This window comes from Corvus kubaryi, unplaced genomic scaffold, assembly GCF_017639235.1.
Source record: "Corvus kubaryi isolate FWS band 111438036 unplaced genomic scaffold, C.kubaryi_AGA036_p1.0 split1-65, whole genome shotgun sequence".
NCBI classification, from domain to species: domain Eukaryota; kingdom Metazoa; phylum Chordata; class Aves; order Passeriformes; family Corvidae; genus Corvus; species Corvus kubaryi.
This window is the reverse complement of record NW_024582080.1, coordinates 5166382-5191728: the sequence shown is the minus strand read 5'-3', so window position 1 is coordinate 5191728 and position 25347 is coordinate 5166382. Positions and strand designations below refer to the sequence as shown.

The following is a 25347-nucleotide window of genomic DNA, read 5'->3' as shown; positions in this document are numbered from 1 at the left end:
TTTTTTTTTTCCCCAACATATGTACAGGATTAGGTTCCTCACCCATACTCATTTATACCTCTTACTGATTGTTTCTTGGGGGTTTTTTCTATATTTGATGATATTTCTGACATTTAATACATCAAATGTTCACTTATATTCTATTCACTTTCTTCAAACTTATTAAACTTCCAGTATTTCCCATTTCTTTGCTTAGCCAAGACCATTAGTCTTTCTTAATAATTAGCTTTTTTATCTTTCAAATTTTTCCTTATTTCTTGTCAATATTTTGCATTATTTTATATGCTTCTGCTAATTTATCCTGAATGCAAAGGATGGAATTCCTTTGTGAATAAATACTTACTCCTCTGCTTGATACAAGAGTGAGGATCAATGATCTTCATCTCCTTGTCCTCAAACCGCACCTGAGATGATTCTCTTTCTTCTAGTTAGAAATGAGCAATTTACATTTAGTAGATTAAGATCATTTCATGTTCTTTAAGATATGGAGTTTTTGGTGCATATGTGGTATCAAATGATTGAAAGAATCCATAATACATGGACATTCAGCACTAATATTTCATTTGCATAAGTCCCAAAGATTATATCCTTCTGTGAGCCTTCCATATCTCCTCTAAAACTCATGTACATTCCTCACAATATTTTAATCCAGTTTTTCTTCTCTTTGATGTTTACTCTGAGTTAGACCTTTCCTCCTTGTTATCAGATGTATCTTATCTTAATGCAGTCAGCCTAATAGAAGGGTGTTTAAAGTAGGATTCAGAATGTGGTTTTAGCACATGGTAACATTACAGGCTCAGGTCGGAGTCTCTGGGTTGAAATTGGAAAGAACAGGGGGTAAACAACAGTATAAATGTTTCATGAAGGACTAGATATGTACAGAGATATGGCCAATATAAATAACTTTTAGAGAGGAAATATTATGCTTTCTTTTCAGAGATTAAATTAATCTAGCTGTAGGAACAAGGTAGCATGTAATATAGCAGACAAATTGACACCCACTTTCTAATGTGATTTCTTCTGAAACCTCTGAAGTTGCTGTTTGACACAGAGCAATCTATGAAAAACTTGCCTGAAATCTGTGCTGCTTTTTGAAGAGCATTTGAAAAATCCTCATGCTTTCTGCTGCTGTGGGGGAGGAGAGGAGGAGCAAGAATATTAATTCAGCCTTAAGAGGTTTCACATATACCACAAGAGAGTAAAGTGATTCTAATTTAATTGCTGCTGCTCAGATCGGTAGCTCAAGACATCCAGTATTGAAGGCTTATCTCTGACCTTTATGTTGACCATGGTGATTAAGTTGGAAAGCCTTTAAATTCTAAAATGGAGAAGAGATACAGAATGTGAATCACAGAGAAAGAGAGAAAATATAGAGCTGTATAACCTGATTTGTCTGTCACCAGCACTGTATAGCTAAATATTTAAGTAAAGTCAATTGGAGAAGGTGGTGGGTTTTTTTTTAATTTCCATTTTCTCTTTTTGCAGTTCAATGCGTTAATGGTATTATTTTCTATCTAGTTATTTCATGCAAATTTCTAAACCCCAGAAGAATCCTGTAGCTATTTGCTGAGGTTTTTTAATGAACCAGCAATGCATAAGTAGTATGTGGGTTGAATCAACAACACTCATCTTAAGCATGATATGAATTACTATGACTTCAGCCTCAGGTTTAAAACTGGTAAAGGACACTCATAGAGTAACAGAACAATGATTAGGAGTTATATTTAGAGTTGTAAGTCAGCCAATGAACACAGAAATAAAATCAGTTGATACAGACAATTACTGCTAAGTTTTTGCTGACTAAATCATTTGGGATCATTTGAGATCATGGTGGCGTGATTCAGACAGCTGTGTTGGAACATTTAGGAGGTCTGAAATATGTTGTACAAAACAAGGCCTAAAATGAAATACGGAAGTGTATGTAACCTTTTCTTCTAGTCTGTAGATTTCTGTGCCTTCATGAAAGGAAAACCTGAATGCCTGACAGATACATGTTAGGCATCTATCGTAGTAAATTCATTCCCCAAATCATGTTATGCTCAAGTATAATACTTGTTCCATAAGTCCAGTTTGTTTTTATTTGCTAGTTTTCACTGTATGTTCTGTTGGAGCGGTTAGATTGGTTAAAAGAAGACTTTCTTTACTTGAAGGGCAGTCATTCTCTTTTACCTTTCTTGTTCTGCTGTCCCTCTTATTGTTTTGCACATTTTTGACTACTCTGTTGTATTGTTCATACAGTTTTTCTGTCTGCTTCGTCTGGATGTTATTCTGTATTCACTCACTGTATTTTGTTTTATCAGTAGGAATGAGACATTTTGACAAGGTCACCATGTATGACATGTCAGAAAGCTGCATTTTCTTTCAGTCTGGGATGATGCTGTCTCTCTGCTTTTCCCTATTCTTATGGTAGAGAGATACATCTTTATATTTCTTGTTAATTTGTTATTTAATAGCACCTGACCTATCTTAATGTGGTGATTTAGACATACAAAACAATGCCAACCATGTGTAGAGCGTTATATTTGTGGGATCTGAGAAGGATTGTCCTTCTTGTCATAGGAGCTGTATTTCAGTCCTAAACTACACTCATAAGGAAAGAATCTTTACCTTTATAGCAGGTTGGTACATTTAGGGGTTGGACTAGATGACTCTTAAGGGCCTCTTCCAAATCAAACTGATTCTGTTACAACTGAGAAGTAAAGCTGACATATGTGGTCTTTGCCATGGAAAGTTAGGTGATCTTTTGGACACTCTGAAAGACCACTGACTTGTTTGAATATAAGGAGGAAGACCTTGAATTTAGCATCATCTTTAGAAAAGTAGCAGGAAAATAGCAAATATTTCTGCAGCAATTGTACTGGCAATTTAGCAGATACTAATACCAGACTTTATATGAGGGGAAAATTGTTTTTCTTAAAATAAAACCCGAACCAAAATATATGTCTTTCATTTACACACTCTCACATTTTCAAACACTGGAGTGAATGTGTGTCTAAGGAGACTGTTCAGCAGTCAGGCATCCTTCCTGCTTGCATACAGATAAGAGGTCCAGGATCTGCTCCAATGGCATGGAGAGCATGGGATGACAGCTGTCAAGTATTCCTCACATTTCCTGGGCTCTTCCTATGTTGGCCACTCTTTCCAGTTTTTGGATATGCCTTTTTTTACCTTTATGGACCTGCCAACAGTCTCTCTGTCCTTCCTAAATTCCTTGAGTCATCAGTCTTCAAAGGTATTGTCTGCAAGGTCAGATTAGCTTGTGAAGCTATGCATTTGCCTGTGGTCTTGACGACCTGTTAATCCATGTGCCCTTAGAATAGGCCAGTCTAAAATGCCTTTTCCTCTTGTGTCTTTCCTTCTTGTGCCCCAGCATACAAATATTCCCATTCATTCTTCATTCACCCTTTCTATTGCAATTCTCTACAAAGGTGGTGGGTAATGACAGTAGTTTCCTTTTGAAATTAATATAATTGGGAAACACTCCCCCTTAAGAAACAAGTCCTAATTTCTTCTCTTGTTTCTATGACACTACAAGGACTTTGCTTTTGAGTACTCATTCAGTATTATAACCCAAATTCAAATATTTGTTTGAAGTATTAATTGAAATAGAGATCTTTATATGTAGATTTGGGCTAAATTTAGGAAATTTCATGGTGTTATGGAGCAGATTAATCTAACCCCTGTAGACTCAGCTTTGTTCAGCTGTAGCTGCTGCTATGTAAACACTTCATATGAGCAATGATTGTAAGATTATTAACTACAGACAAAAGCAATTATTTTAGGGTCACTTGCCTTAATCAATAGCTATTGCATTGTTCAAACTCATCTCCTCCTAATGTCAATGGACTGAGACAAAAACCCTTTGACTGCCTAGACTTACCTCTCTAACAGAAAGTGCATCAGGGTAGGGGTAAAACTGTTGTTCAGAATGCAGAATGTGAGCCCTCTAAAGAGAGTGAGGAAAAAAAGCTTATGGATTGTTCTATACACTGTCATCACCAGTCTTTAAAATCTGGGGAGACAGAGAATCTATATATATAGGAACACTGTGCCACACCCTATGATTCATTATACACCATCATACTCACACAAAAGTGTAACTTAACAGTTACTGAAGGAAGCTCTTGAGCAAAATGTGGCCTCATCACCCTAAATAATTTCCCTTTCTTGCTCTTTTTTTATCACAATGATTAATTTTAAAGAGTGTATGTGCTTAAACAGAAAATGTACATAATGATGAAAAGATATTGTTCAATATTATACAAATATGATTTGTTTCAGGTTTGTTTTTCACTCAGGTTTGCCACTGAAACAAACTTTTAAGGAGAAGAGGGTTTTATAGATAAATGGAAATACTAAAAAGAAAAATGTAACTATAATTGCTTGCACTATGAGAACTGCCCAGTGTTGAAAAAATATTGTCTCCAAAGAGCAAGTCTTCACACCTAAAAAACCCCGAGTGTGATTTAAGATTAGGTTAAAAAGTGTTTGTTTGAGTGCAGTGTTATCTGCTTGTATTTGATATTACGTTGCACTTTTTGTATGAAAGCCCTGTTCTCTTCTTAAAAGCTTCAAATTCTCAAGATGCTTTTTAAACCTTAGAAATATCAATACTGTGAAAGAAAGTATTTATTGTGTTACATTTTTTCTGTTCAATGTACACTGTGCTATTGATTAAGATCAAGATGAAAGAAGGCTGAATCTAAAATTGTGTTTCTTAGTCGCTGCTGTTTGAAAGATTGGTATGTTCATGGTAGTGAGGAGTAACTTACTATACTCAAATGTGCAGATGAAACGCAAAAAAAATTGTTATCTTAGGTAACTTCATTAAGATCAACAAATTCACAGTTTTTATGACTGCATGCATATAGACTTCTGGCATAATTTCTGACAGCTAATGTCTTTGCAAATCTAGAACACATTACTGTGTTACACTGTTGATAGCAGTGTTCTCAACGTATTGAAGAGGTGAAGTCTTTCTGTTTTGTGGGGGCTGAAGGATAAATTAGGTTACTCAGAATTACATGAAGCTGCAGAATAAGGATAAAAGTATGGGTTTTGGGCCTGTTAATAGAGTTTTATCATATTTCAGGTTAACAAAATTTGCAGTATTATGTGTTTCTCAGCAGTGCCATCATAAAACAGCCTAAACCCATCACAGTCAAAAGTTCTTCCTGGCTCTGTGGTACAATTTTAGTAATCTGCTGTTCCTTTTTCCACAGGAGTGTGGTTGTACCAGTGAAGAAACCCCCTCCGGGTAGTCTGGCTGTTACCACCGTTGGAGCTGCCACAGCTGGGAGCGGACTGCCACCGGGTAGTACACCTAATATATTTGCTGCAACAGGAGCTACACCAAAAAGTATGATTAATACAACAGGTATTGTCCTTAAATATTCTTGTGACCCTCATTTTGTCTTTCTTTTTGTTTCATTACCTTCAGTGGTGTTTTGTTTTTTAATCATCTTTGTGTTGCTGTTTTTGTAGTTCCAAAATAAAACCTGGAAAGAGTAAACCTTGGCCTTTATTAGAAACAGTGTTTTCTCTTGGTCGATATTTATAATCTTTGATAGTGCACATTGGACTTGTACAGCCTTAAACAAGTTAATAAATAGCCTCAATATTGTTTTATAAGTATAGTTTAGAATTGCAATGAGTTAACTTTTCCAGTGCTCTGCAGTGGAGGATGTTTATGTGACACATACCAATTATCCCTCCCTATGTATCAAAGAAAGTAAAGACAAGTAGCTACTTAATAAACATACCGTAGATTGTAGAGGGTGAATATTTTGGACAACTACTGTTTGTCAGTTAAAATTATGCTCTTTTTGGATGGTTTTTTAGTAAGAAACTACTTAATTTAACTGAATTCACGTCTTATCAGTAATTGGTTATTGTGACCTATAGAAGGAGGATTAGAACTTCTTTTTAAATTATTTATAATAGTAGTAATGGGATTCTCTGTCATGAAGGAGCCTGTTGACTGTGGAGACTGGTTTCCATTGAGAAATGAATCCTTACTGAGTGAAACTGATACTTACTTAAACTCCTTTGAAATGTCTGGCTATAGTCTGTTTTCTTTCTAGAATAAGGAAAAGCACTTGAGAGAAGAGCTCTCCAAGGATATCACAACTTCAGTCAAGGGTTGAGAATGTGAAAATCTCTCTGGGGTTGCAGCAAATAGAGGGGGATGCTTTGGGCATCCTTCTGCTTTATGGAGTAATACAAAGACACTCTTTTTTTTTTTTTTTTTTTTTTCTTTCCTTTTGCAGATTACCTTTAATGCCTGGTAATAGAACTTTGATTTTGCTAACAATAAAAAAAAAAAAAAAACAACCCGAACCAAAACCTTAAAATCTAATTTTCCTGAGGCATATGGGAGGAATGACTACTTTGAATAATGTTATCACTTCTCTGAACAGTTCCATTTGTGTAGACACTTCTGTTAATCTTGAATGGATTTCCTTTTAGGTATTCTTATGTCATGCAAAAAATATCCTACACTGGAAACCTTGTCTTCCAAATGATACTGAATAGTAGTAAACTTTTCAGTCTTTTCACTGATTAAAGATCTGAACTATTTTGGCTGGAATGTAGTAGCTCTTGTTTGTAAGTAATTGCTTTTTAAAATCAGTAATTTCCCCAGTACTGTACTTAGTAGAGGACACTAAGGTATTGCAGAAGCCATGGTACATTCACTGTGAATTGAAGGCTCCTTTTTTTGACAGATCTTACAGTTCCTTTTTTTTAATGAAATTGTTTTTGATCCTAATCTGTAGATTAGCTTGATTAATTAAAAAGCATTGCTTGAATGGAATTTCAGCAAGTATGAGGTTTAATTAGAGCTATATATGTACTGAATTCTGTAGTAAAGATTTATATGAAGATTTGAACTTTTGAAGATTTGAGTTTTATATTAACATTTTAGAAATGCTAGACATATTAGTGACAGTTTAAAAAAATTAATATCACATTGAAAATATTTAAATATATATTAGATTAAAATACTTGTTTTGCCATTTTTAATTAAGTTATGCCTATGGTAGTCAAAACAGTGACTCATGTATGTCAGTTTTTGAGACATATGGACAAAGTATCTAAAATCTTTTCGGTTTATATACTTGTAATCTATGAAATATCTATGTTATTCATGATTTTAAAGTAGTCTAGAGAATTTAATTGAACAGCACCTTTTTTTTTATTATTTTGCTATGATAAAAAAGAAACAGAATGCAATTTTTTAGAAACACTAGATGTCCCCCCAAACCTATTTACAGTTGTTTTTACAGTATGTCACAGATACTCTAGGAATACAGTTATGTCTATAGGGTGTATTCTGTGCTGGACTTATGTGAAAGGTGGTTTTTTTCAGTTATTCATGGGTTGCAGTCGCTGTTTACATTCCATCTGCCATCGCCATCACAGTCAATGTCACTGTCACAATTTAATGAGATGTATGTTACCGAAGTCCTTTAGTGCTGTGAATGCGTCTTTGGGGAGATAGGTTTTCTTCCTTCATCTTTTTATGTAAGAAACTGGCTTTATAGTTTTTTAGGCTGGATTTCTGTAATTCATATCCTGATTCTTACTTCTATGTTAATCTAATAGTTCTTTGAGCTTCTGGAAGCCTAGCTGGTTGAACAACTTAGCAACTGCATTTTTAAACAGCCTTAATGAAGAAAATTTTACTTTGGAAGGAAAAGGGAATAAACAATAAAAATATGTATTCCCTATGCATTCATGAATAAAAACAAGTGTATAAATACACAAAGGCACACACAGAGACATATATATATGTGAAGGCTTAATCTTTTTTAAGATATCCTATTCTCAGTTAAGTTGCTGTGATTGGGAGAGATAACCTACCTTATATTTTTGTGTTTCTCAGTATGTTTGGGTACATTTAGAATTTGTATTTCATCCAAGCCAGAACACACAGTGTAAGCCACAATCCATCTCCCAAACCCATTATTAAAAAAAGAGCCTATATCAGTTCCTAATCTAAATCCTGAACCTCACCAGCTACTTTAGTGTCAGCAAGCCCAGTAAATCCTACTGCATTTTGATACTATTTTGAATGTAAACGTTCTTAAATGAGCTACTTAAAATTCCAATATTTACCTTAATTCTTTTATTAGTAAAAAAAATCTAAAGGCAAATTAAAAAAAAAAAAATTCATTTCTGCTGACAGAGTATTTTTCACACTTACCAGCATTTGACCTCTACTTCACTACTGCCTGACTACTTTAGCAGTCAAGAAACCATAACTGCTTTGTAGATCTCTGCAGGAAACTGAAAAATAATATATACCTGTGTAATGCAAAGGACAATGATGTATCAACTGCTAAAACTGACCAGAAAGAGGGAGTTAACAATTATCATTTCTGAAAATGGCCATTGATCTCTAAACTGGGGTTATTCACCTCTCAATGCTAACTTGGATAAATCTTGTTGCCTGTCAGCCTCTTCTCTGGTAGCATTGCAGTCCCTCAGGCTTTGAACTCCAACTACAAGACTGTTTGTAGCTACCTCTTTTGCAGTGATGTGTTGCAGAAGGGCTATGCAGAACAGGGACAGCATTTATCACAGCACTCTCGCTCTTCATGGCCTCTCTGAGCCTTTGCTGGTTTGCTTCAGAGAGGCTGAACTCACAGTGCCGTTTCAGCAAACATGATAGATTGGCATTTAGAGGCTAAGTTTAGCCCTTAGCTCTGACCCAGATCACTTAAAGTATAAATGTATGCTCTGTGTGCATCTTTTTTTCTGGGCAGCTGTTCACAACCCATTGAAATGATACCCCCACTGCCCTTCTTACTTTTAAGATCTTACAATTCTCCTTGACTCAAGGAAGGAAACAGAAAAATTGTAATTATAGTCTTAATACTCCCCAGGCACTAATTTCCCCCATTACTTCCTGAAGTGATAAACGTTTTCTATCTTCCCTGTCATTTTTTAATTTCTATTTTATTTTCTGCCTGTAGTTGCAACTGGGCAGTCAAGTATGCATATAGAAATTTTTTTTAAGAAATATTTAAAATTCTATTCTCAACTCAAGCTCATCTTAAATATACCTTTATTTTAGAAAGATCTTGCTTTACAGGATGATGTAAAATTATTTTCAACTTTGGAATATAATTTGGGAATAATGGAAATGAGGTAAGGATATATTTTGCCTGATTTTCAATAGATTTCAAGCTTATTATTTTTATACCAGCAAAGTTAAGGTATTAATTTTTATGATACTCCAATGGAAAGGTTTTCACTATGTTAGAATAAATAGCATTATTTCCATACTTAGAAGTAGATTAATAATACAAGGACTATTTAAAGTTTTGTTTCTTAAGACTGAATTAAGGTTTGTGTTTTTTGGGGGACAGGTGCAGTAGACTCAGGATCTTCTTCTTCCTCTTCGTCATCCAGCTTTGTGAATGGTGCTACCAGCAAAAATCTGCCAGCTGTCCAAACTGTTGCTCCAATGCCAGAGGATTCAGCTGAAAACATGAGGTACACAAGTTCTATCTTTTAATACTGATTATATTTTCTCTTCCTAAAATACTGTTAAAAAATTAAGTGATTTAATGTGCATTTCTGTAGTTATACATATGCTACATTGTATATACTTTTTGGGTACTAAGGATATATACACTAAAGTAACACTTCACTGAAAAGTCTGAGTTTTTCAACTGAGGAGTCTAACTTGTTCAAACTATGCCAGACACTAAAACTTCATTAAAGTAATTTTTCAGCTGGGTGGTTTTTTTCTTTATTCACTAATGATCATACAGATTGGTAATGGAACACTAGGAAGTGGAAGGAGAGACTCAACCTCTCCCGAGCAAATGAAAGCCTGCGTTAAACTGGACAGGACAAAACCAGACCTGTACTTGTGTAACTCACTAAATGGGGCACCCAGTCTGAGTTGGTGTTTCAAGAGACTCATGCCCATGGGTAGCTAATACCTCTCTTGCCCTGACTGGCAGCCAGGAAAATGCCCTCTGAAATTCCTATTAAATATCTTGTATAATAGTTATTATTGTGTAAAGATTTTGCTGCAGCACTTCAAGGACAAATTTTTGACCTTTTCAAGGTGCACATGCATCTGCCCTGAAAAGCTGACATGAGTCATACTGAGGAGTGGCCAAGTGTTCTTTAGATGGCTGGCCACTGCAAGGCATGGCTGTAAGAACATTGGAATGCAGACAGCAAGCTCGGTGTTCATAGGCTGTTTACGAGTTGACAAGCTTAGAAGCTCATGAACAAGAGATTGCATTCCCTAATAAACTGGAAAGGAAATAAATCTAAATCAGGGGCCCTACATAACCCATTAAAAAGTAACAGTGCTTCAGTGATGGAACACAGTGAAAAAAATTCCTTTTTTTGCTGGTCCTACCTGAAGGGTCAGATAAGTTGTGCAGGTAGAATTGCAGCAATGGGTGCAGGCACAGGCTGAAGGCAGAAGGGCTGTTGGTTCCACTCCAAAAAGATGCAAATATTCAAGGAGAGAGTGGTCATTTGTATGATGTTATTTATTGCTTGACTGTTTCATGAGGCAAGTTAATAAAATTGTGGTGTAATTAAAGTACTCCTGTTGCTTCTTGTCTTCATGTGCGAAGACGATGCTTCACAGAGGGACAAATCTTTTTCAAAATTGAGATATGCATGTTAAAATTTGTTAAAATTAAATAGATATGTTAAAATTCTGTTGGATCATTAATTAGTTTCTTTTTCAGCTATTATAACAAATGCAATGGTCTTGTGCTTTCCCAAGCATTTTTAATTTTTTTCTCCTGGAATCAAAGAAAAAATTGAGTTGCAAAATCTGTAAATAAAATTTTGAATTCAGAATTTCAACTCAGATGTTGTTGTATTCTGAGGAGTAACTGAATAGGTGACCAACATGTAGACAAAATCTATTCAACCCAAGGAATGTCTTCTGGGCTTTTTTTCCTTTCTTCTGCCCACCCTCCCAACTCCACCTCTTCTGCCTAAGAAACAACTAGACCTTTATTTTGATAATATTTTTTTTTTTTTTTGTTATGTCATATAAATTCCTCATGTTATAGCTTTTACGAGACTAAAAATTAGAGTTGTTTGTGGGGAGAGATCGTGTGACATGAAAGGTAACGTATCTAAGCCTTCCCTTATAGCAACTGCATAGGAAGATCTGATATGGCTGTAGACTGAGCAGAGGAAAGTGAGCAGGAGAATAATCTTGGACTCTTAGACATTTAATAGTCTTGGTTTGGAGGTAGAGGTTTATCTTGCAATGAAGTTGGGAAGGTGGCATACCTGGGACTGGAACAGTGTATGCCCTCATCCTCTTCGCACTTTCTTGTGACCAATTCCAGCAGGAGGTAGTAAGAACCTCCCATGGGATTATTTGGTCTTTTTGCTCACAGTTTTAAAAGTGTTTTTTTTATTTTGGTCTTTCAATATTTTCTGTCACAGTTTATCACCTTTCTATATATAAATTATATATACCTTTATATAAAAATTATAAATGTATATAATAGTAAATATTATAGCAATATATATTATATGTTATATATATTTTTCTATAGCCTATTTTCTGATGTGTGTTGTCTTTAATCTGCAAATTAAATAATCTAGAATTTGGGGGCTATTAAGAATTTCTTTTCATTGAAGGTCCAGAAATGGGGACGAAAAAAAAATATTATTTCTTCACAAAAACCCCTTAAAATCTCTTCATTCAGTCATGAAAAATAGTTACATTAATCTCCATAGGGAATTCCCTAATGATCGCAGTATGCTTTATAAGATATAATAAATGTTAGAAACAGCTGTAGAATAGGTTCAGTCTCTCTCATTTGTATGTGTGAGTACAGAAAAAGCAGTGAATAGGCCACCTACTTCCCCAAAATATTTTTTGGAATCTCTGTGTAGATTTATTTCTTGATTTTGCTTGTTCTTTTTGGAATTGAAGGACCAGAACTCTACTCAGTTTTCAATATGCAAATGCACCAGGAACTTTTCTTCTTTTACTATCTAAATATCAAATTCAGTCCTTTGATATGCATTTTTAAAAAGTGCTAACCTTTGGTCTCATCTTTTTACAGAATACTATTCCAAATTGTCCATTAATATGTCCATAGTAAACAAGATCTATCAGCTGTCCATTTGATAAGAAGTTGTTTATTAGTAGCTCATCCAAGGTGTTGATTAATAGCATACCTGTACCTCCAACGTTGCTTGATTCTTAAGTAAAAATTGGTCTTAATTTAAAAACATAGGAACTTGAAATTTTTTTTCAATGTTACATGAAATTTTCAGAGTTAACTTTGAAATTAGGGATTTTATAAAACTATTTATAGTAAAAGTATATTTTAAAATATGATTTAGGTAAGTGTAGATTAATCTAGGAGGTTTTTTATCTCTTATCAGCAAAAGCTTGGGTTAGATTCATGTTGAAAATTAAAAACTCTAAGCTAGTCACCTGCATTTCAACTATAGTCAATAGAGGCTTTCCCACAGTGAAGTTCATTTCAAATAATCTTTTTAAAACAGCCTTAAAAGGCTGCTGATATTAATCCATCCTTTAGAGCATTAGAAAATCATTATCTGAATTTTAAAATGGATGACAGCACACTGAAAGGGAATACACTTTAGAAGTTCAGTAAAATAATTTCAGGCTAATGAAGGAAAGCTTCCAATGTTTTTATAACATCAGCTTTCTTTTTAAACATAGAGATCTTCAAGTGATCTGAGTTAAAACATCCACATTTATTTAGTGCTTATAGTTAGTAAAGTATAAAATCTAAATTTCAGTGTTCATTCTCTTACATTCTGTCAATACATGTAACTTCTTCCTGTAATTGCATTTTTGATTTCCAATAATATATTAGTGCCATAATGCAAGCACAATGAAAACCCCTGCAGCCAATCAGCAATCTGAAAAAGAACAGCAAAAATTCTCAGTAGACCAGAATATGTATGTAAGTTCATTTCCACTTTAAAGTAATCATTTACTTCTTTAAGATAACACAGCAGGTTTTTAATCTTTGTGTAAGAGTTCCAGTGGGCAAAGGTGTTACAATCTTTCAAGTTTTAAAAGGGAAGAAGGAACCTTAAAGAGTCCAGTCCTTAGCGCACTGCTGACATTCTCAGACTATCGCTAGTTTGTATCCCCAGAAAAAGGAGTATTATTTCTGGTATTTAAGAAGCAAACAGAAGTCACACCACCTCTTCTCATTGTACAAGAAAAAATTAAGGACCATACCATGCTTCAAACAGCCTCAGCAGGCAGAGAAGTCTAAATGCAAAGGCAAAGGGATTTACCTGGGATCATGTTCCCTCAAAGTTGAATAAAAGAATATTGGTTCTCTTGATATCTGTGCTAGGACACTTTGTCATATGCTGCCTTGCAATATCAAATGTTATTATTTGAAAGCTTGAATAAGCAAGCAAGTTGCTTGTGATTGTTTTGGTGAATAAAAAGATTCTCTTTTCAAGATTTCAAATGTGTGTAAAATCAGATATAATCTGAGATGGTGAAATAGACCTATACTTGAATCTGATATCATGTTTAAAAAGGATAATTAAAATTTTACTTGTTCTGGAGTACTCTGCAAATACTGTAGAATTTATGAGGCTGACACACTGCTGACTCTGACATGAAATTTCCATTTACTTAAAGCCATTTAAAAACTGTAAAGTTTAATCAAATTATGATCATCCTGTTTTCTAAAAAAGCTTACAGAAACTTCTAAAAACTGTTGTGATTTGACATAATTTAACTTCTATTGTGAAGTGTTCTTACAATCATGGTCTCTTTTTTTTTTTCACAGTATCACTGCAAAGCTTGAAAGAGCTTTAGAAAAAGTGGCCCCTCTCCTGCGAGAAATTTTTGTTGATTTTGCCCCTTTCCTGTCCCGAACATTATTAGGCAGCCATGGACAAGAGCTGTTGATTGAAGGTACTGTTTCTGTAATAAGATTATATTATTTTAGCTATTATTAATTTCATATGAACAGTTTTTTATTTTCACTAGACTTTATATAACTATTTTTGATAAATAAATTAATCAGTTGTTAATACATTGTGATTTCACTTCCTTGCATTTAATTTCATTTAAAGAAATTAAAAGTGGTAGCTTTTGTACCCTTTTTTTCCCCTGAGATGCTGTGTAAAGATATATCCTGTCACCTTACAATGCAAAATCCTCTCTATAGTTTGCCTTTCTCTCCTCAGAATAATTCAGTGCTTCAGCCTGACTTTGAGAAACCAGTGGAAATACAATTAAAAAGTGTAATCTATTCCCACAGAAGAAAGTAAAAAGAAGACCATGTTCCAACATTATTGATGCATGTATTTGTATTTGGTAGGGTTGTTATTTCCTCAGGCTGGTCAGCTGTATCCACACAGGCACGTATAGAGCTGTCCCTAGATGGGGAATAAAAAGTGGTAAATTTCAAAGTATCCTTGACCACTTTCAAGGATTTTTATGGGGTTTATGTGGTGTCTTTGCTACATCATAGTTAGAAAATTTGCCTCATAAATGAGGCAGGAAGTAATGCAGAAATTATGCAGGAAGTGCAAATATGGCAAGCATATGAAGTAGTGAATCAGTACTAATGCAGCTAAAATAGTGAAGGGGGAATTTGCATGACCATGTGCTGCTCCCAGGTCATGTGTTCAGAGGAATATACAGCCAGGTAAATTTTTTCCTTCCAGGGTTCCAGGGTTGTTCTTATGCAGTATTGTTGTTTATTGAGAGGAAAAAGCCTCATTCTGAAAAGGCTTATAATATGTGAAGGTCTACACAGAAAAAATAGCTTTGTGTTCAAATTCCAAAACGCCTTCTATTATACATGTGTTTTACCTAAATATTAGCGTACAGTTTTTCTATGGTAATTCCATGATTACATCTCACAATGTTGGCTCTTCTTACTAGAAATATTTACATCTTGTAACTGAAATTTTCTAGAACCTTTTCTTCTTTTTTCTTCCTGTTGTTAAATAATATTATCATTTAATAATACCAAGGAATGGTATAGTAGCTTAGTAATACTCAGAAGCCTCAGGTATTTATAATGTTAATTTTATAACTGTGAATAAGTTGCACTTCTCACTTAATGACACCTGAAGTTAATGGTCTGAGATTTACATGGAGATAACTGTAAGATAATTGATGGGTTACATTATTAAATATATTATTTCAGTGAAGTTGGTTGCAAAATTTGTAGCAGCATTATCCTTTTCCATTTGGCAATTGATTAATTGCACTATAGTTTTTATAAAATATGACTAAAATTGTCTTGGTTTTACCTAATTAAAAAAATTCTTCACTGATATTGTTCTGATTTTGTTTTTTGATCAGATCCATAGCATGAACAAGGCTACAACAGTTCCCAGGATACAACAAAGACTGAAAAGCTAGAGGTCACAGGAACCTCACAACTATATGGCAGTATTTTATCTCACTGCTTATCTAGAGAGAAACATGATTTGTTTGCTGTAGAATGTTTCTGATAACTGTTTGGAATGTCATTCCAGATTTTGCCCCATCTGTGACTTAGCCACCCAATTCAGAGTCAGAAAACATTGGAACCACTGAGTTCCAAAACAAGTAATGTCCTTCCCATCATTTTTCTTTACTGTTATGTCTGACCTTCTCATTCCTGATTTCTAAAAAGTAGTCCTTTCTTACCAAGATACTGAAATAGCAATCTGTGAAGTAAAAAATCCAAGCACACCATAGATTTTTACAGTGCAAGAATTGAATTTCTCTTTGCTACCTCTGAAGTACTTGGGCTTTTTTTTATTCTTAACAGAGGATTCAGAGAGTTGCTTTTGTAGTCATTGTGTGCTTCTGATCTTTTCTTTCTTCATTGCTCCTATGAGACCCTTGTTCTCAACTAAACTGAATTCTTGCCTAGTTAAGTTGCGTTTGAAAGAGAATTCCAAATTCTCTCCTTATTTACTTTGAGAAGTTTCCTCTTATTGCTTACTGAAAGCCAGTGGTAGTCTTGAAGTACTTGAAAGTGCTCTCCAGGTAATGAATGTGTGAAACAGAGGGTTTTAGTGGTGAAATTCAAGATATGAGAGTGCATAGATTTTCTGTGGGGCTTTGATAATTGACATTTGATTTTTTTTACTGGCAAGCGGTAATTAACTTGACAGTTTTATATGCAATGGTTTAATTTGTTACTTTATATGTAAAGGTTTTAGTTATAAGAATCAAAAAGGAGGAAATAAACTCTATATAATTAAGTCTTAAGGCACTTGTCTGTTTTTCAAATTGATCACCATAAAAAATATCTGTTGTGTCCTGTGAAGCATGTACTTTCAAGCTTGACATAATGATACCTTTCCTTCTTTGCTGTTTTTGAAACCTCCTTATGGTATGAAGTTTTTCCCTATCAGATTTTGCTAAAATATGAATACTGTCAGACATGCTTGATGGCATCTACTTTTTCCTGAAGCTCTTCCTAGTGTTCGTGTGTGTGTGTGTGTGTGTGTGTGTGTGTGTGTGTGTAAGAAATGCTAAATCATCTTCAGATTTGGTAAGAATGTACACAGTTTTATAGCTGACTGTAAATACTGAAGAGCACAAAATAAAAGGGAGCAGAAAACAAAATTAATTTTAATACTTTTAAAACAGGTTAATTCAATTATGCAAACTTTCAAGAATATCTGGTGCTTTTAGATAGATGTTGTCAATATGTTTTTGGAAATGTCTATACAACTTAGTTATGATTTCACCTTTTTGTAGTAGCTCAGCTGCCTCAAACCTTTGGTGAAAAATCTTGCAGTCATATCCTTTCACATCACATTTTATCATCATTCTGTCCCATGGAAGATTGGCTGATCTATTGTTTGAGTAAATTATACTTAATATCTTAATGGCTTCTTAACTTTTGAATAGAGTTAAAATGAACAGGCTGCAATGATCTGGTCAGTCCACACCAAAAACTTAGGCCACTAATACTTGAAATTGTTCATTTTTCTTGTTTGTTCTGGTAAATTCCCAAATGTGACTGGTAACAGAGGAACCTTATCAAGTAATAATCTGGCATTGCAGAATATACTTACTGGTAAAACTCCTCATCTATTTACTCCACTAAAATTACTGAATTACTAATTACTGAAATAGTTACCTGCCCCTTTTTCCAAAACCATTTTTTTTTTCAAAGGTATCTTACACTCAACTGAGTTTCAAATGTTTCATCACCTTCTCAGAATATTGTATAAGTGGAAAATATCCTCAGTGATGGGTTAAAAAGGACTTATTGGCATTTGAATGCAAACAGCTTCAAAGAAAGTACACCAGAACCAGCCCAACACTGCTGTGGTTTGTCAACTGAGGTTCTTCCAATGCCTCTGAGAACAGAAATTGCAAAGGTTAAAATTGTCCGTACAGAATCTAATTGGAAACAAACATGCAATATGTATAGGTCACATATTTGAGCTTAGCAATGGAGCTCATTGTGGAGTTCCATTTAACACTTGCACAGATATGTTTTCACTAACTAGTTTCCATATGGTCTGCAAATTCCCTCCATGTAAAGTGCATTACAACACTCTAGCTTTTAGGTGAAAATGTTACAGGCAAGTGTAATCTGATATATAGTCGAAAGAAAAGCTATATCCTCTTTTTGTCAAGCACAGATGGATAAAAGTATTTCCACTACAGCTATTCTTGGCGTGTCAGTAGGCTCACAGTTGAAACACAGTCACATAGAATGCTTTCCCTTCTCTCGAGTGAGGTACCAAAGAAACTTCACCGATGCTTTTACTTTGCTATGTCATTAACTGGGGAGAAGGTCAGCCAGGTAGCCCTTCTCCAAAGGATCTCAGATTAATTCCTCGGTGTACATGTGATATGTTTCTGATACAGGCACAATTCAAGTCAGATGACAGAATGTTTTTGCACTGATAGGAGAAGAATCTGTTTCTCCTCATTAACTCACCACGTGGCCCTATGAAAATATTCAGTAGAGGTGGTGATGGACTAGCTTTGTATCATGTTTGACAGGAGACTTCTTGAAACAATTGAAAAATTGTCCAAAACATTCCTTTGGAAGCCACAGATAGAACTTGGGTGCTAAATGACACTACTTTAAAAGCTCCCTAAGACCTCAAGTGTGTCATCACTGTGGCATCTACCAATACTGGCAGAATTAGTTTCTGATTTCCTTGAAGAATACTGAATTTTGTATTAGGAAAAGCAGGACGACCATTTTCCTTAAAATATTATGGTCACTCAGAAATCCCTTATACTCTCTGGGGAAAGTTTACTTTTTTGGAGCTTAACATGCCTGTTGTGTTTCTCTTAGAGAATTTTCAGAACCTTTGTATTTCCGTGTTCAGGAGGACAGATGCTATAAAGTGGAAAAATGCATGTTCTTGCAGAACATTTTTTCCCTGTACATATTATTCTCTCATTCATTTATCTCACTCTGCCGCATCCAAAATATTTTTGTTTGTGTGTCCAGGCATGCTTTCTTTCAACTGATTAAAACTACAGTAATTGACCTTCTAGTCTGTAGGACAGCATGTAGCCAACATTTTGAACAAAATAAATAAATTAATAAATACTAGCAACTAAGAGGGGAAAGGAATACATAAATAATGTTATGCTTTTAAAATTAGTATTAACTCAAATTAACAGCATGTAAATAAAACCTTAAGCTATTCATGGTGCTGAATTTTCTGTAATCCAATTGTTCATCCTATTTTGCTATTTTTATTAACAGTGTTTTTATAGTGTTGAATTGTTCCTGGCAAAACTAAGTGCTTAGGTGAAGATACACAAAATGAGAAACGAAGGCATTGCATTGGAGAAATATGCTGAATCATTTTCTGGACTAACCAAAACTCAAGAAAAAGCTAGATTTCAACATATCTGGATGCTGAGTCCAACTCCTAGGAGCAAAGAACATAGACTTAGATCCATCCTAGAGGGTAGGAGATGAGGGACAAATCCACACAAAGAATGGAGGGATTGCCAAAATAATTGAGATGCTTGGCTCCCTTAGCTCAGCGCTGAGGCAACAAAGACTTTTCCAGTGTCTTGGAAGAATAGATGAGGAGGTGATGTGATTTCTGTGCTCAAATTTGGTAAAACTCCTACTATCTGGTTCTATAGTCAACACTTCAATAAAGATGCACACACTGCAGAGGCAGCAAGAGCAGGGCACAAGAGTGATTGATGGATGGGAGATAAATGCCATGGAGTTTAATGTAAGGAGCTCTCTATGGTCGATGTATCAAAAAGAAGAGATAAAATGAAGTTAAATACTACAGGATGCCGTAGCCTTTCCACCAACAGAATTCCTAATTAGGGTAAATATAATTGGAAAACTTTAATAGAGCTTACAATTATTGCAATTGATATTACTTGTAGTCATTATGATTATTTTCATTTTTTTTTTAAATATCGTCTTCAATCCAGCTTCTCAAGAGGAAAAATGTCACGTATTTTCTGGATACTTTTGAAGCTTCTTTGTGACTTTCAAGCATGTGAATCGCCATTTTCTCTGTGCCACATTGTGCAAGGAATGATAGTCTGCATTAACCTTAATTTGTTTTAACATTGTCATGACTGCATTTGTTCACATGGTGATAGACAGGTGTACTTCAGTGTCAGCTAGCCACCTGCAGAAATCAGTAAGAAAACAGTGGGGTTTTTTCCTTCTGCAGCTGACTGCATCTTAACTGTAGATGCAGTCAAGAATATATCATTTTTCCTTTAGGCATCAAAGATAGTGCTTATATCACTGTGAAATAAGCCTTTCTTCTGAATTTTTTATATATGTGGTCATGTGTGTATATATACTAATTGATTTTCATTTTTTTATATAAGAAGTTCTTTAATCATTCCCTTGAAGCCCATTTTAGTATGAGATATTTTCTCCTTTGTCTGCATAATGAAGTTTGTCTTTTCACGGAAGCCTCATGTAAGACTCCTGCCAGCTATAGTTTGGTCTCAGATTTCAGAGAGCTCTTGCAATTATATGACTTCATAGCTTTATATGTACTTTAATCTGATTTTTTTGAGAACATGAAACTTATGTTCAGCCTCCACTGGCTGAGGAGGATCAGCCTTTCAGTCCCTTGATAGTTTTTTAATATGTTGGCCAGTTTCAGACAGTTTAACAGAGGTTGCTTAAAAGATGCTATTTTTACACAGTATTCCCAAATAGAAATATCTGTTTAGAAAAAAGATACCCTCTTTTGGGTTAGGGTGTGTTTCTTACCTTCAATATTTGCTCTGCGCTGTTGTATGAGATATGCCATCATTGTTTAGTAAAGGAAGGGAGAACTGAACAGTAACTCAAAATAATTGCACCCAATTCTTTTGTAATAGATGTGTAATATATGGTATCCATACAACACTATAGGTATTGCAGCATAAGGAGCAGGAAAGCAATTGATAAAGCAGGACTGAGGGAGCAGTAGGAACTCAGCCCTATTAGACATCGGGGCATCCATGTTAGAAATCAAGGTGAATGTTAAAACTTTCTGTGGAGAGGTCAGGGCAGTGTCATTTTCAATAGGTATCTCACTGGACATGGTCACTCTGCTCAGTAAGGATGAGGAACCTTATGGATTATTTGGTTTGTACTGGGTCAGGAACTCTGAATTGATTTGCAAGGCTAAGTTCGTAATGTACTTCTTCTCTGCCGTGCCACATCCCACTCCTTCCTTCCATGTGCCCTGGATGTCTAAGTGTACCTTCTTCTCTGTCTAGGACCTTCTTCTCTGTCTAGGAGAGGTGATGCTGCATGTTTAGCACTGTGTAGTTAAATCCAGTGAATTTCCTGACCCAGTCCTCTGTAAGACAGTTTTCCTGAGTTTGTGGTAGGATTCCTATTTATAGATTTCTTTTTATCTTCACTATAAAGACTTGCAAAAAGATCCCAGAAGAATTTCACTCCTGTCTGAAATTAACCCCTGATTAGATAATGAGGCTGGAATAATAATGATTTACAGATAATTCTTTTCTTCAGTAAGTTAGTTTGTGCTTTCCTTTTTTACTTCAAGAATTTCTGCAAGGAATTTGCGAGATTAGGATTTTACCATGAAGAAAGCCATAGGTCATTTTGAAACAGGGCATGAAATCCTCCAATAGATATAATTTAAAATCCTGCCACTGATTGAAAACCTGCCTGCACATGTTGTAATCCATTCATAAGCAGGAAAAATATAAAGTTCATGAATTTCAAACTGCTATTTATAGACATGTCAGAAATTTGTTTTAAGAAATTCCCGGTCTATGGTTGGTATGATTAGCTCATAGTATCTTACTGAAAGGCTCCACAGTGTACTCATGTTTCTGCACACACTTTGGGGCTGATCATGGATTTTACTAAAAACATCAATGAGTCAGGTACACATGGAGACAGAAAACAACACCAGTTTTCCAGAAGTCTGTATGGTGGGAACAAAGAAATGCTGAAGGGCTAAATGTATATTCAAATCTACCTATTTATTTACAACTACTCCAGAGAGTCGAGGTTCAAAGCTTTGCAACTTCCAAAGTTTTTTTAGTGTGCTACTAGTGACAAGACAGATGCCAATTCAGAGAACTGAAGAGCAGGTACCACAAAAGAAGTCTCTATTATTTATCCACATTGAAATCTTCAAACTATAATGACCCCAACACAAGTTACAGAACATTTTTCTTTCACATAATATTCCTTTATGACATCTTTAAAGGGATATCATTATAAATACCAGAAAGAGGATACACATTCATTTGATTTTGATTTAACTCTTGATTTACTGAAGTTCCTGTGTGCAGAAGTATGTTCTGAACAGATGTTTAACATGGCAGGAAACATTATAGATCAGAGATCCAGATAGCAACTAGGAAATGCATAGCATCTGGCACCTTTTTGAAAGTAAACCTGCCAATAATTAATTACACATATGAGCCACTCTATCCCTGTCTAATGAGTTGGACACTTACTAAGATGTATTGGACTATGGAACAGAGGTTAACTGCTCATGCCCTCTCCTCTGTCTCTGACTTGTGTGGTCCCAGTGTAACTTAAGGGTAGAAATTGTTGGCACTCAGATTATGTGTCGTTGATTATATTATCATTATTGCATTGATTAATAATCAAGATGTCTTTACAACCCAAAATGTGAGGAGTTCCCATTAGACAGAAATTTGGGTTCTTCTGTTGCTTTGACAATGGAGAAAAAAATTACTGAAATTGTGAGACTAATTATAAAGTTTAGTTAGGAGAATGCAGATGTAAAATATTAATAATAAATACATGCCTTCAGGAAAGCAAAAGCTGGTAACAGTGCTAAGTAGTCAGGTTTGCTGGAAAGAAACTCTGAAAGTTATCCTTGAAAATGTAGAAGCCACTAGATGTTTGAGGTTACTAAATTACTGTTGAAAGTGCTTTTATAAAACTTTTATTATTAGGAACCAAAGAGTACCAATTGCTGTTGTTTTAATGCACATAAGGAGATGCACAAAATACTGGAGCCTTTAAAGATTAAGAAAGGAGTTGGTTATTTGTAATCCTTTGGTCTCACTTACTTCAGAGTATTAGCCACTTTGTCACAGCCACTTTCTTTCTCAAGCTAGTAGCCTGTATTCCGGTTGCAAGCCAAAATGCCTAGAAAGGACTGGTCTTTTAGACTTAGGATTATAGAAAAATACCCTCCCTGATGTCCATCTCCCTGATACCCTCCTTGATAGTCCATCTTTGTTGTAATAGCATCCAGTTTCTGTCTTTCTTCTTGCTTTAACTTTCAGCTTTACTCGAAAATACGTTTTTTAGTGAGTTTTCCTACTAAACTACTACCAAAAAAAAAAAAAAAAAAGTAGCAAGAGAGCTATTTAAAGATATTTCAAGGCAATATTTTTTAAAAGATTCTGGAGAAAGGTCTTAACATGTGCAGGCACTGCTGTAACACAGCCTGTAGGTGGACTCATCATATCAGGTATACAGCAGTGCTGAATGTTAACACTGGACTGAGTTGCACAATATTTTTGTTTTAGAACAGCCACCTTTTTCCCCCTTATTATTTTCTCCTCTACTGTCCAGGTCCAAAGAAAAACGAGGTGGTATGCCAAAAAGGTATTCAGTATCTACAGGATGTTCATGCTGTGACTGAAGCTCTCCACAGGCAGAGGTTCTCTGGTTCTTATTCCACTTAATTCATCATTCAGAACTCAGCAGGGGACTCTGCCTGATTTTGGACTTGAAACAGTTAGGCTGGTATTTGCCCCAGCCCTTGTCCTCTAAAGGCTTAAAAACTGAATCAATCTACTTTATTACACCGGCAGTGTTTTCCAGAGAACTACCCGACTCTGGTAATCTATAGGGTGCAAATAACATCTCTGTATCAGATATTGCCCTGAAAGATGCATTTCTCATGAGACATAGTAAAATAATCCTTTTCCATGTAGTCTGAGTTCTGTGATCAGGTTCTTTACAAAATTAATCTCATTAGGGCTGGTCACAGTTTTTCCTTATATATTCCTTAATTTTCTCTCTGCTTATTACCTGTTCTTATGACCCAGACTGAAACATTTTAATTAGTGACCAAGTTTACCGAATTTCCTTACTGGTCCTGATCATTTAAAGGCACTTCTTCAGTTCATCCCGTTGGATATAGATTTGCTTGTTTCCATGCCTTCAAGGCTTAAAAAAAGAATATTGCACAAAAACTGTAGTCTTAATTAACTTGAGAAACTACTACACTTGAATGATAAAAGTATACCCATTTTTAGAGCCTTTTTTGATAGAAAAATAGTGTTACTTATAGTATAAACATTAATGAACCATCTAGCTTGATTTACCTAGATGTTAACAGACTCCCTACATACCTGGGTTTATTTTTGCAAGAACTAAGATACTATATCTTTACTGTGTTCAGTGCAACTTTATGTTAAATTTTACCTCCTTCAAAAAAAGATCCTGAGATCTGCTAAACATCTATTCTCTTATGTCATATTTTTGTCTGATGGTGTGTGGAATTTTATGATTCAGTCTTTTTATACTTCTTGTCTGTGGAGATTTTCTTGCAATGAGAAACCCTCATGCTGAAAGAACTTGTCAGACAACAGAGACAGTTGTGATATGTCAAATTAAGATGGCAAAGTGATGTCAAAGCAGGTCTAGGGAGAGTCCATAACAATGTTACTGTCAAGTAAATAAAGAAAACTGAAACACAAGAAATACAAGTTATTTCTAGAGATCTATGACTGTGGTAGGTTTTTGTGTTTTGAGAGGCACTGTTTCAGAATGATTATCATTTGTCAGTAGGGCTTCAGGATAGAAGCAAGATCTGATAGCTGCCAACTAAGGTCAGCAAAGTTCAGCTTGAAAAGGGAGGGGTTTTTTTTCATTGTTATCAAATTCTCAGGAAACATTTATCTTTATACAAAAAATTAGTTTTGCTACTCAGGAGATCACCCTGCTTAAAATAATTGTCGTCTTGGCCTCAGAAATCTAGGAGGCTGCATGAGCTCAGTGAGGTTTTGTTGTACTTCCTATTTGTAGCTGCACTGGTTCATTCAGTGTGGCCCCATTGTTGCTAAAGAAAAGAAATATAAGGAAGTAAGGAGGATCAGTATAGAGTAAGTGGTTTTATTTCTGTGCAGCTTAACTTTTTCTTACCACCATTTTTTTGTCATTCACCAGGCACATATTTCAGTTTTGTCATGCCATGATGATAATTCTCCCCTAATAATAGGAAAGAATGTAACAAAGAACTAGAAGGAAATAATAGAAAGAAGAAAACAAAAAGTAATTCCTATGTTTACAAAAAGAAGAGAGAAACAAAAAGGAATAAGCTCATAAAATAGGGCATCAAATAGTAATAAGCTATAGACTGAAGCTAAGAAAAAGTTGATAAATTTCAGTAGAAATAAAACTTCATGCCTGAAGAAAATAAAACATTGAGTAATGCCTCTTCAGGGAAATCCTGATATTCTAGAGACTTATTTGGGGTCATACCTCTGATGTATCTTTTCCAGGATGTCCCTTTTGACAACTTTAGAAAGACTTGGAAAAGGTTCTTGAGATGAGGAGAAAGCACCATTGTTGTAGTGAAGGTATAAAGTATAAACATTTGCTTGTGTTAGTGAGTGAAATGAATGTCTTTATTTCCGCTTGTATAGTTCTTGGAAAATAATTCATTACTGAGGAAATAATTCCAAGATGTGTTTCTTCTAACACAGATTTGAGAGGAGGTGAAGGACTGAGGAAAAAAAGAGAAAGGAGAGGTAGATGTTTCTTCATTTAAGTATGAGACCTGTGAGGGATCAGTAGGACATAAAATCTCTTTTTTCCATGTATTGAGTATGTGGCAACTTCTTTGGTATCACTTGTTTTCATTTAGTAATTTTTCTACAAATTT

The 25347-nt window shown here is 35.0% G+C and overlaps 1 protein-coding gene across 11 annotated transcripts in view; it reads left to right on the top strand.

Moving 5' to 3' along the window:
- NBEA (neurobeachin) overlaps nt 1-25347 on the top strand; it is a 467529-nt gene that overhangs the window by 184298 nt on the left and 257884 nt on the right. For 10 of the 11 annotated variants that reach the window (XM_042014378.1, XM_042014387.1, XM_042014386.1 and 7 more), the window contains 3 exons: nt 5223-5377; nt 9375-9501; nt 13803-13930. In XM_042014378.1, coding sequence (XP_041870312.1) covers nt 5223-5377; nt 9375-9501; nt 13803-13930 — 410 coding nt within the window. The remainder of the gene's footprint in view (nt 1-5222; nt 5378-9374; nt 9502-13802; nt 13931-25347) is intronic. The other variant, XM_042014379.1, reaches the window with a different exon arrangement.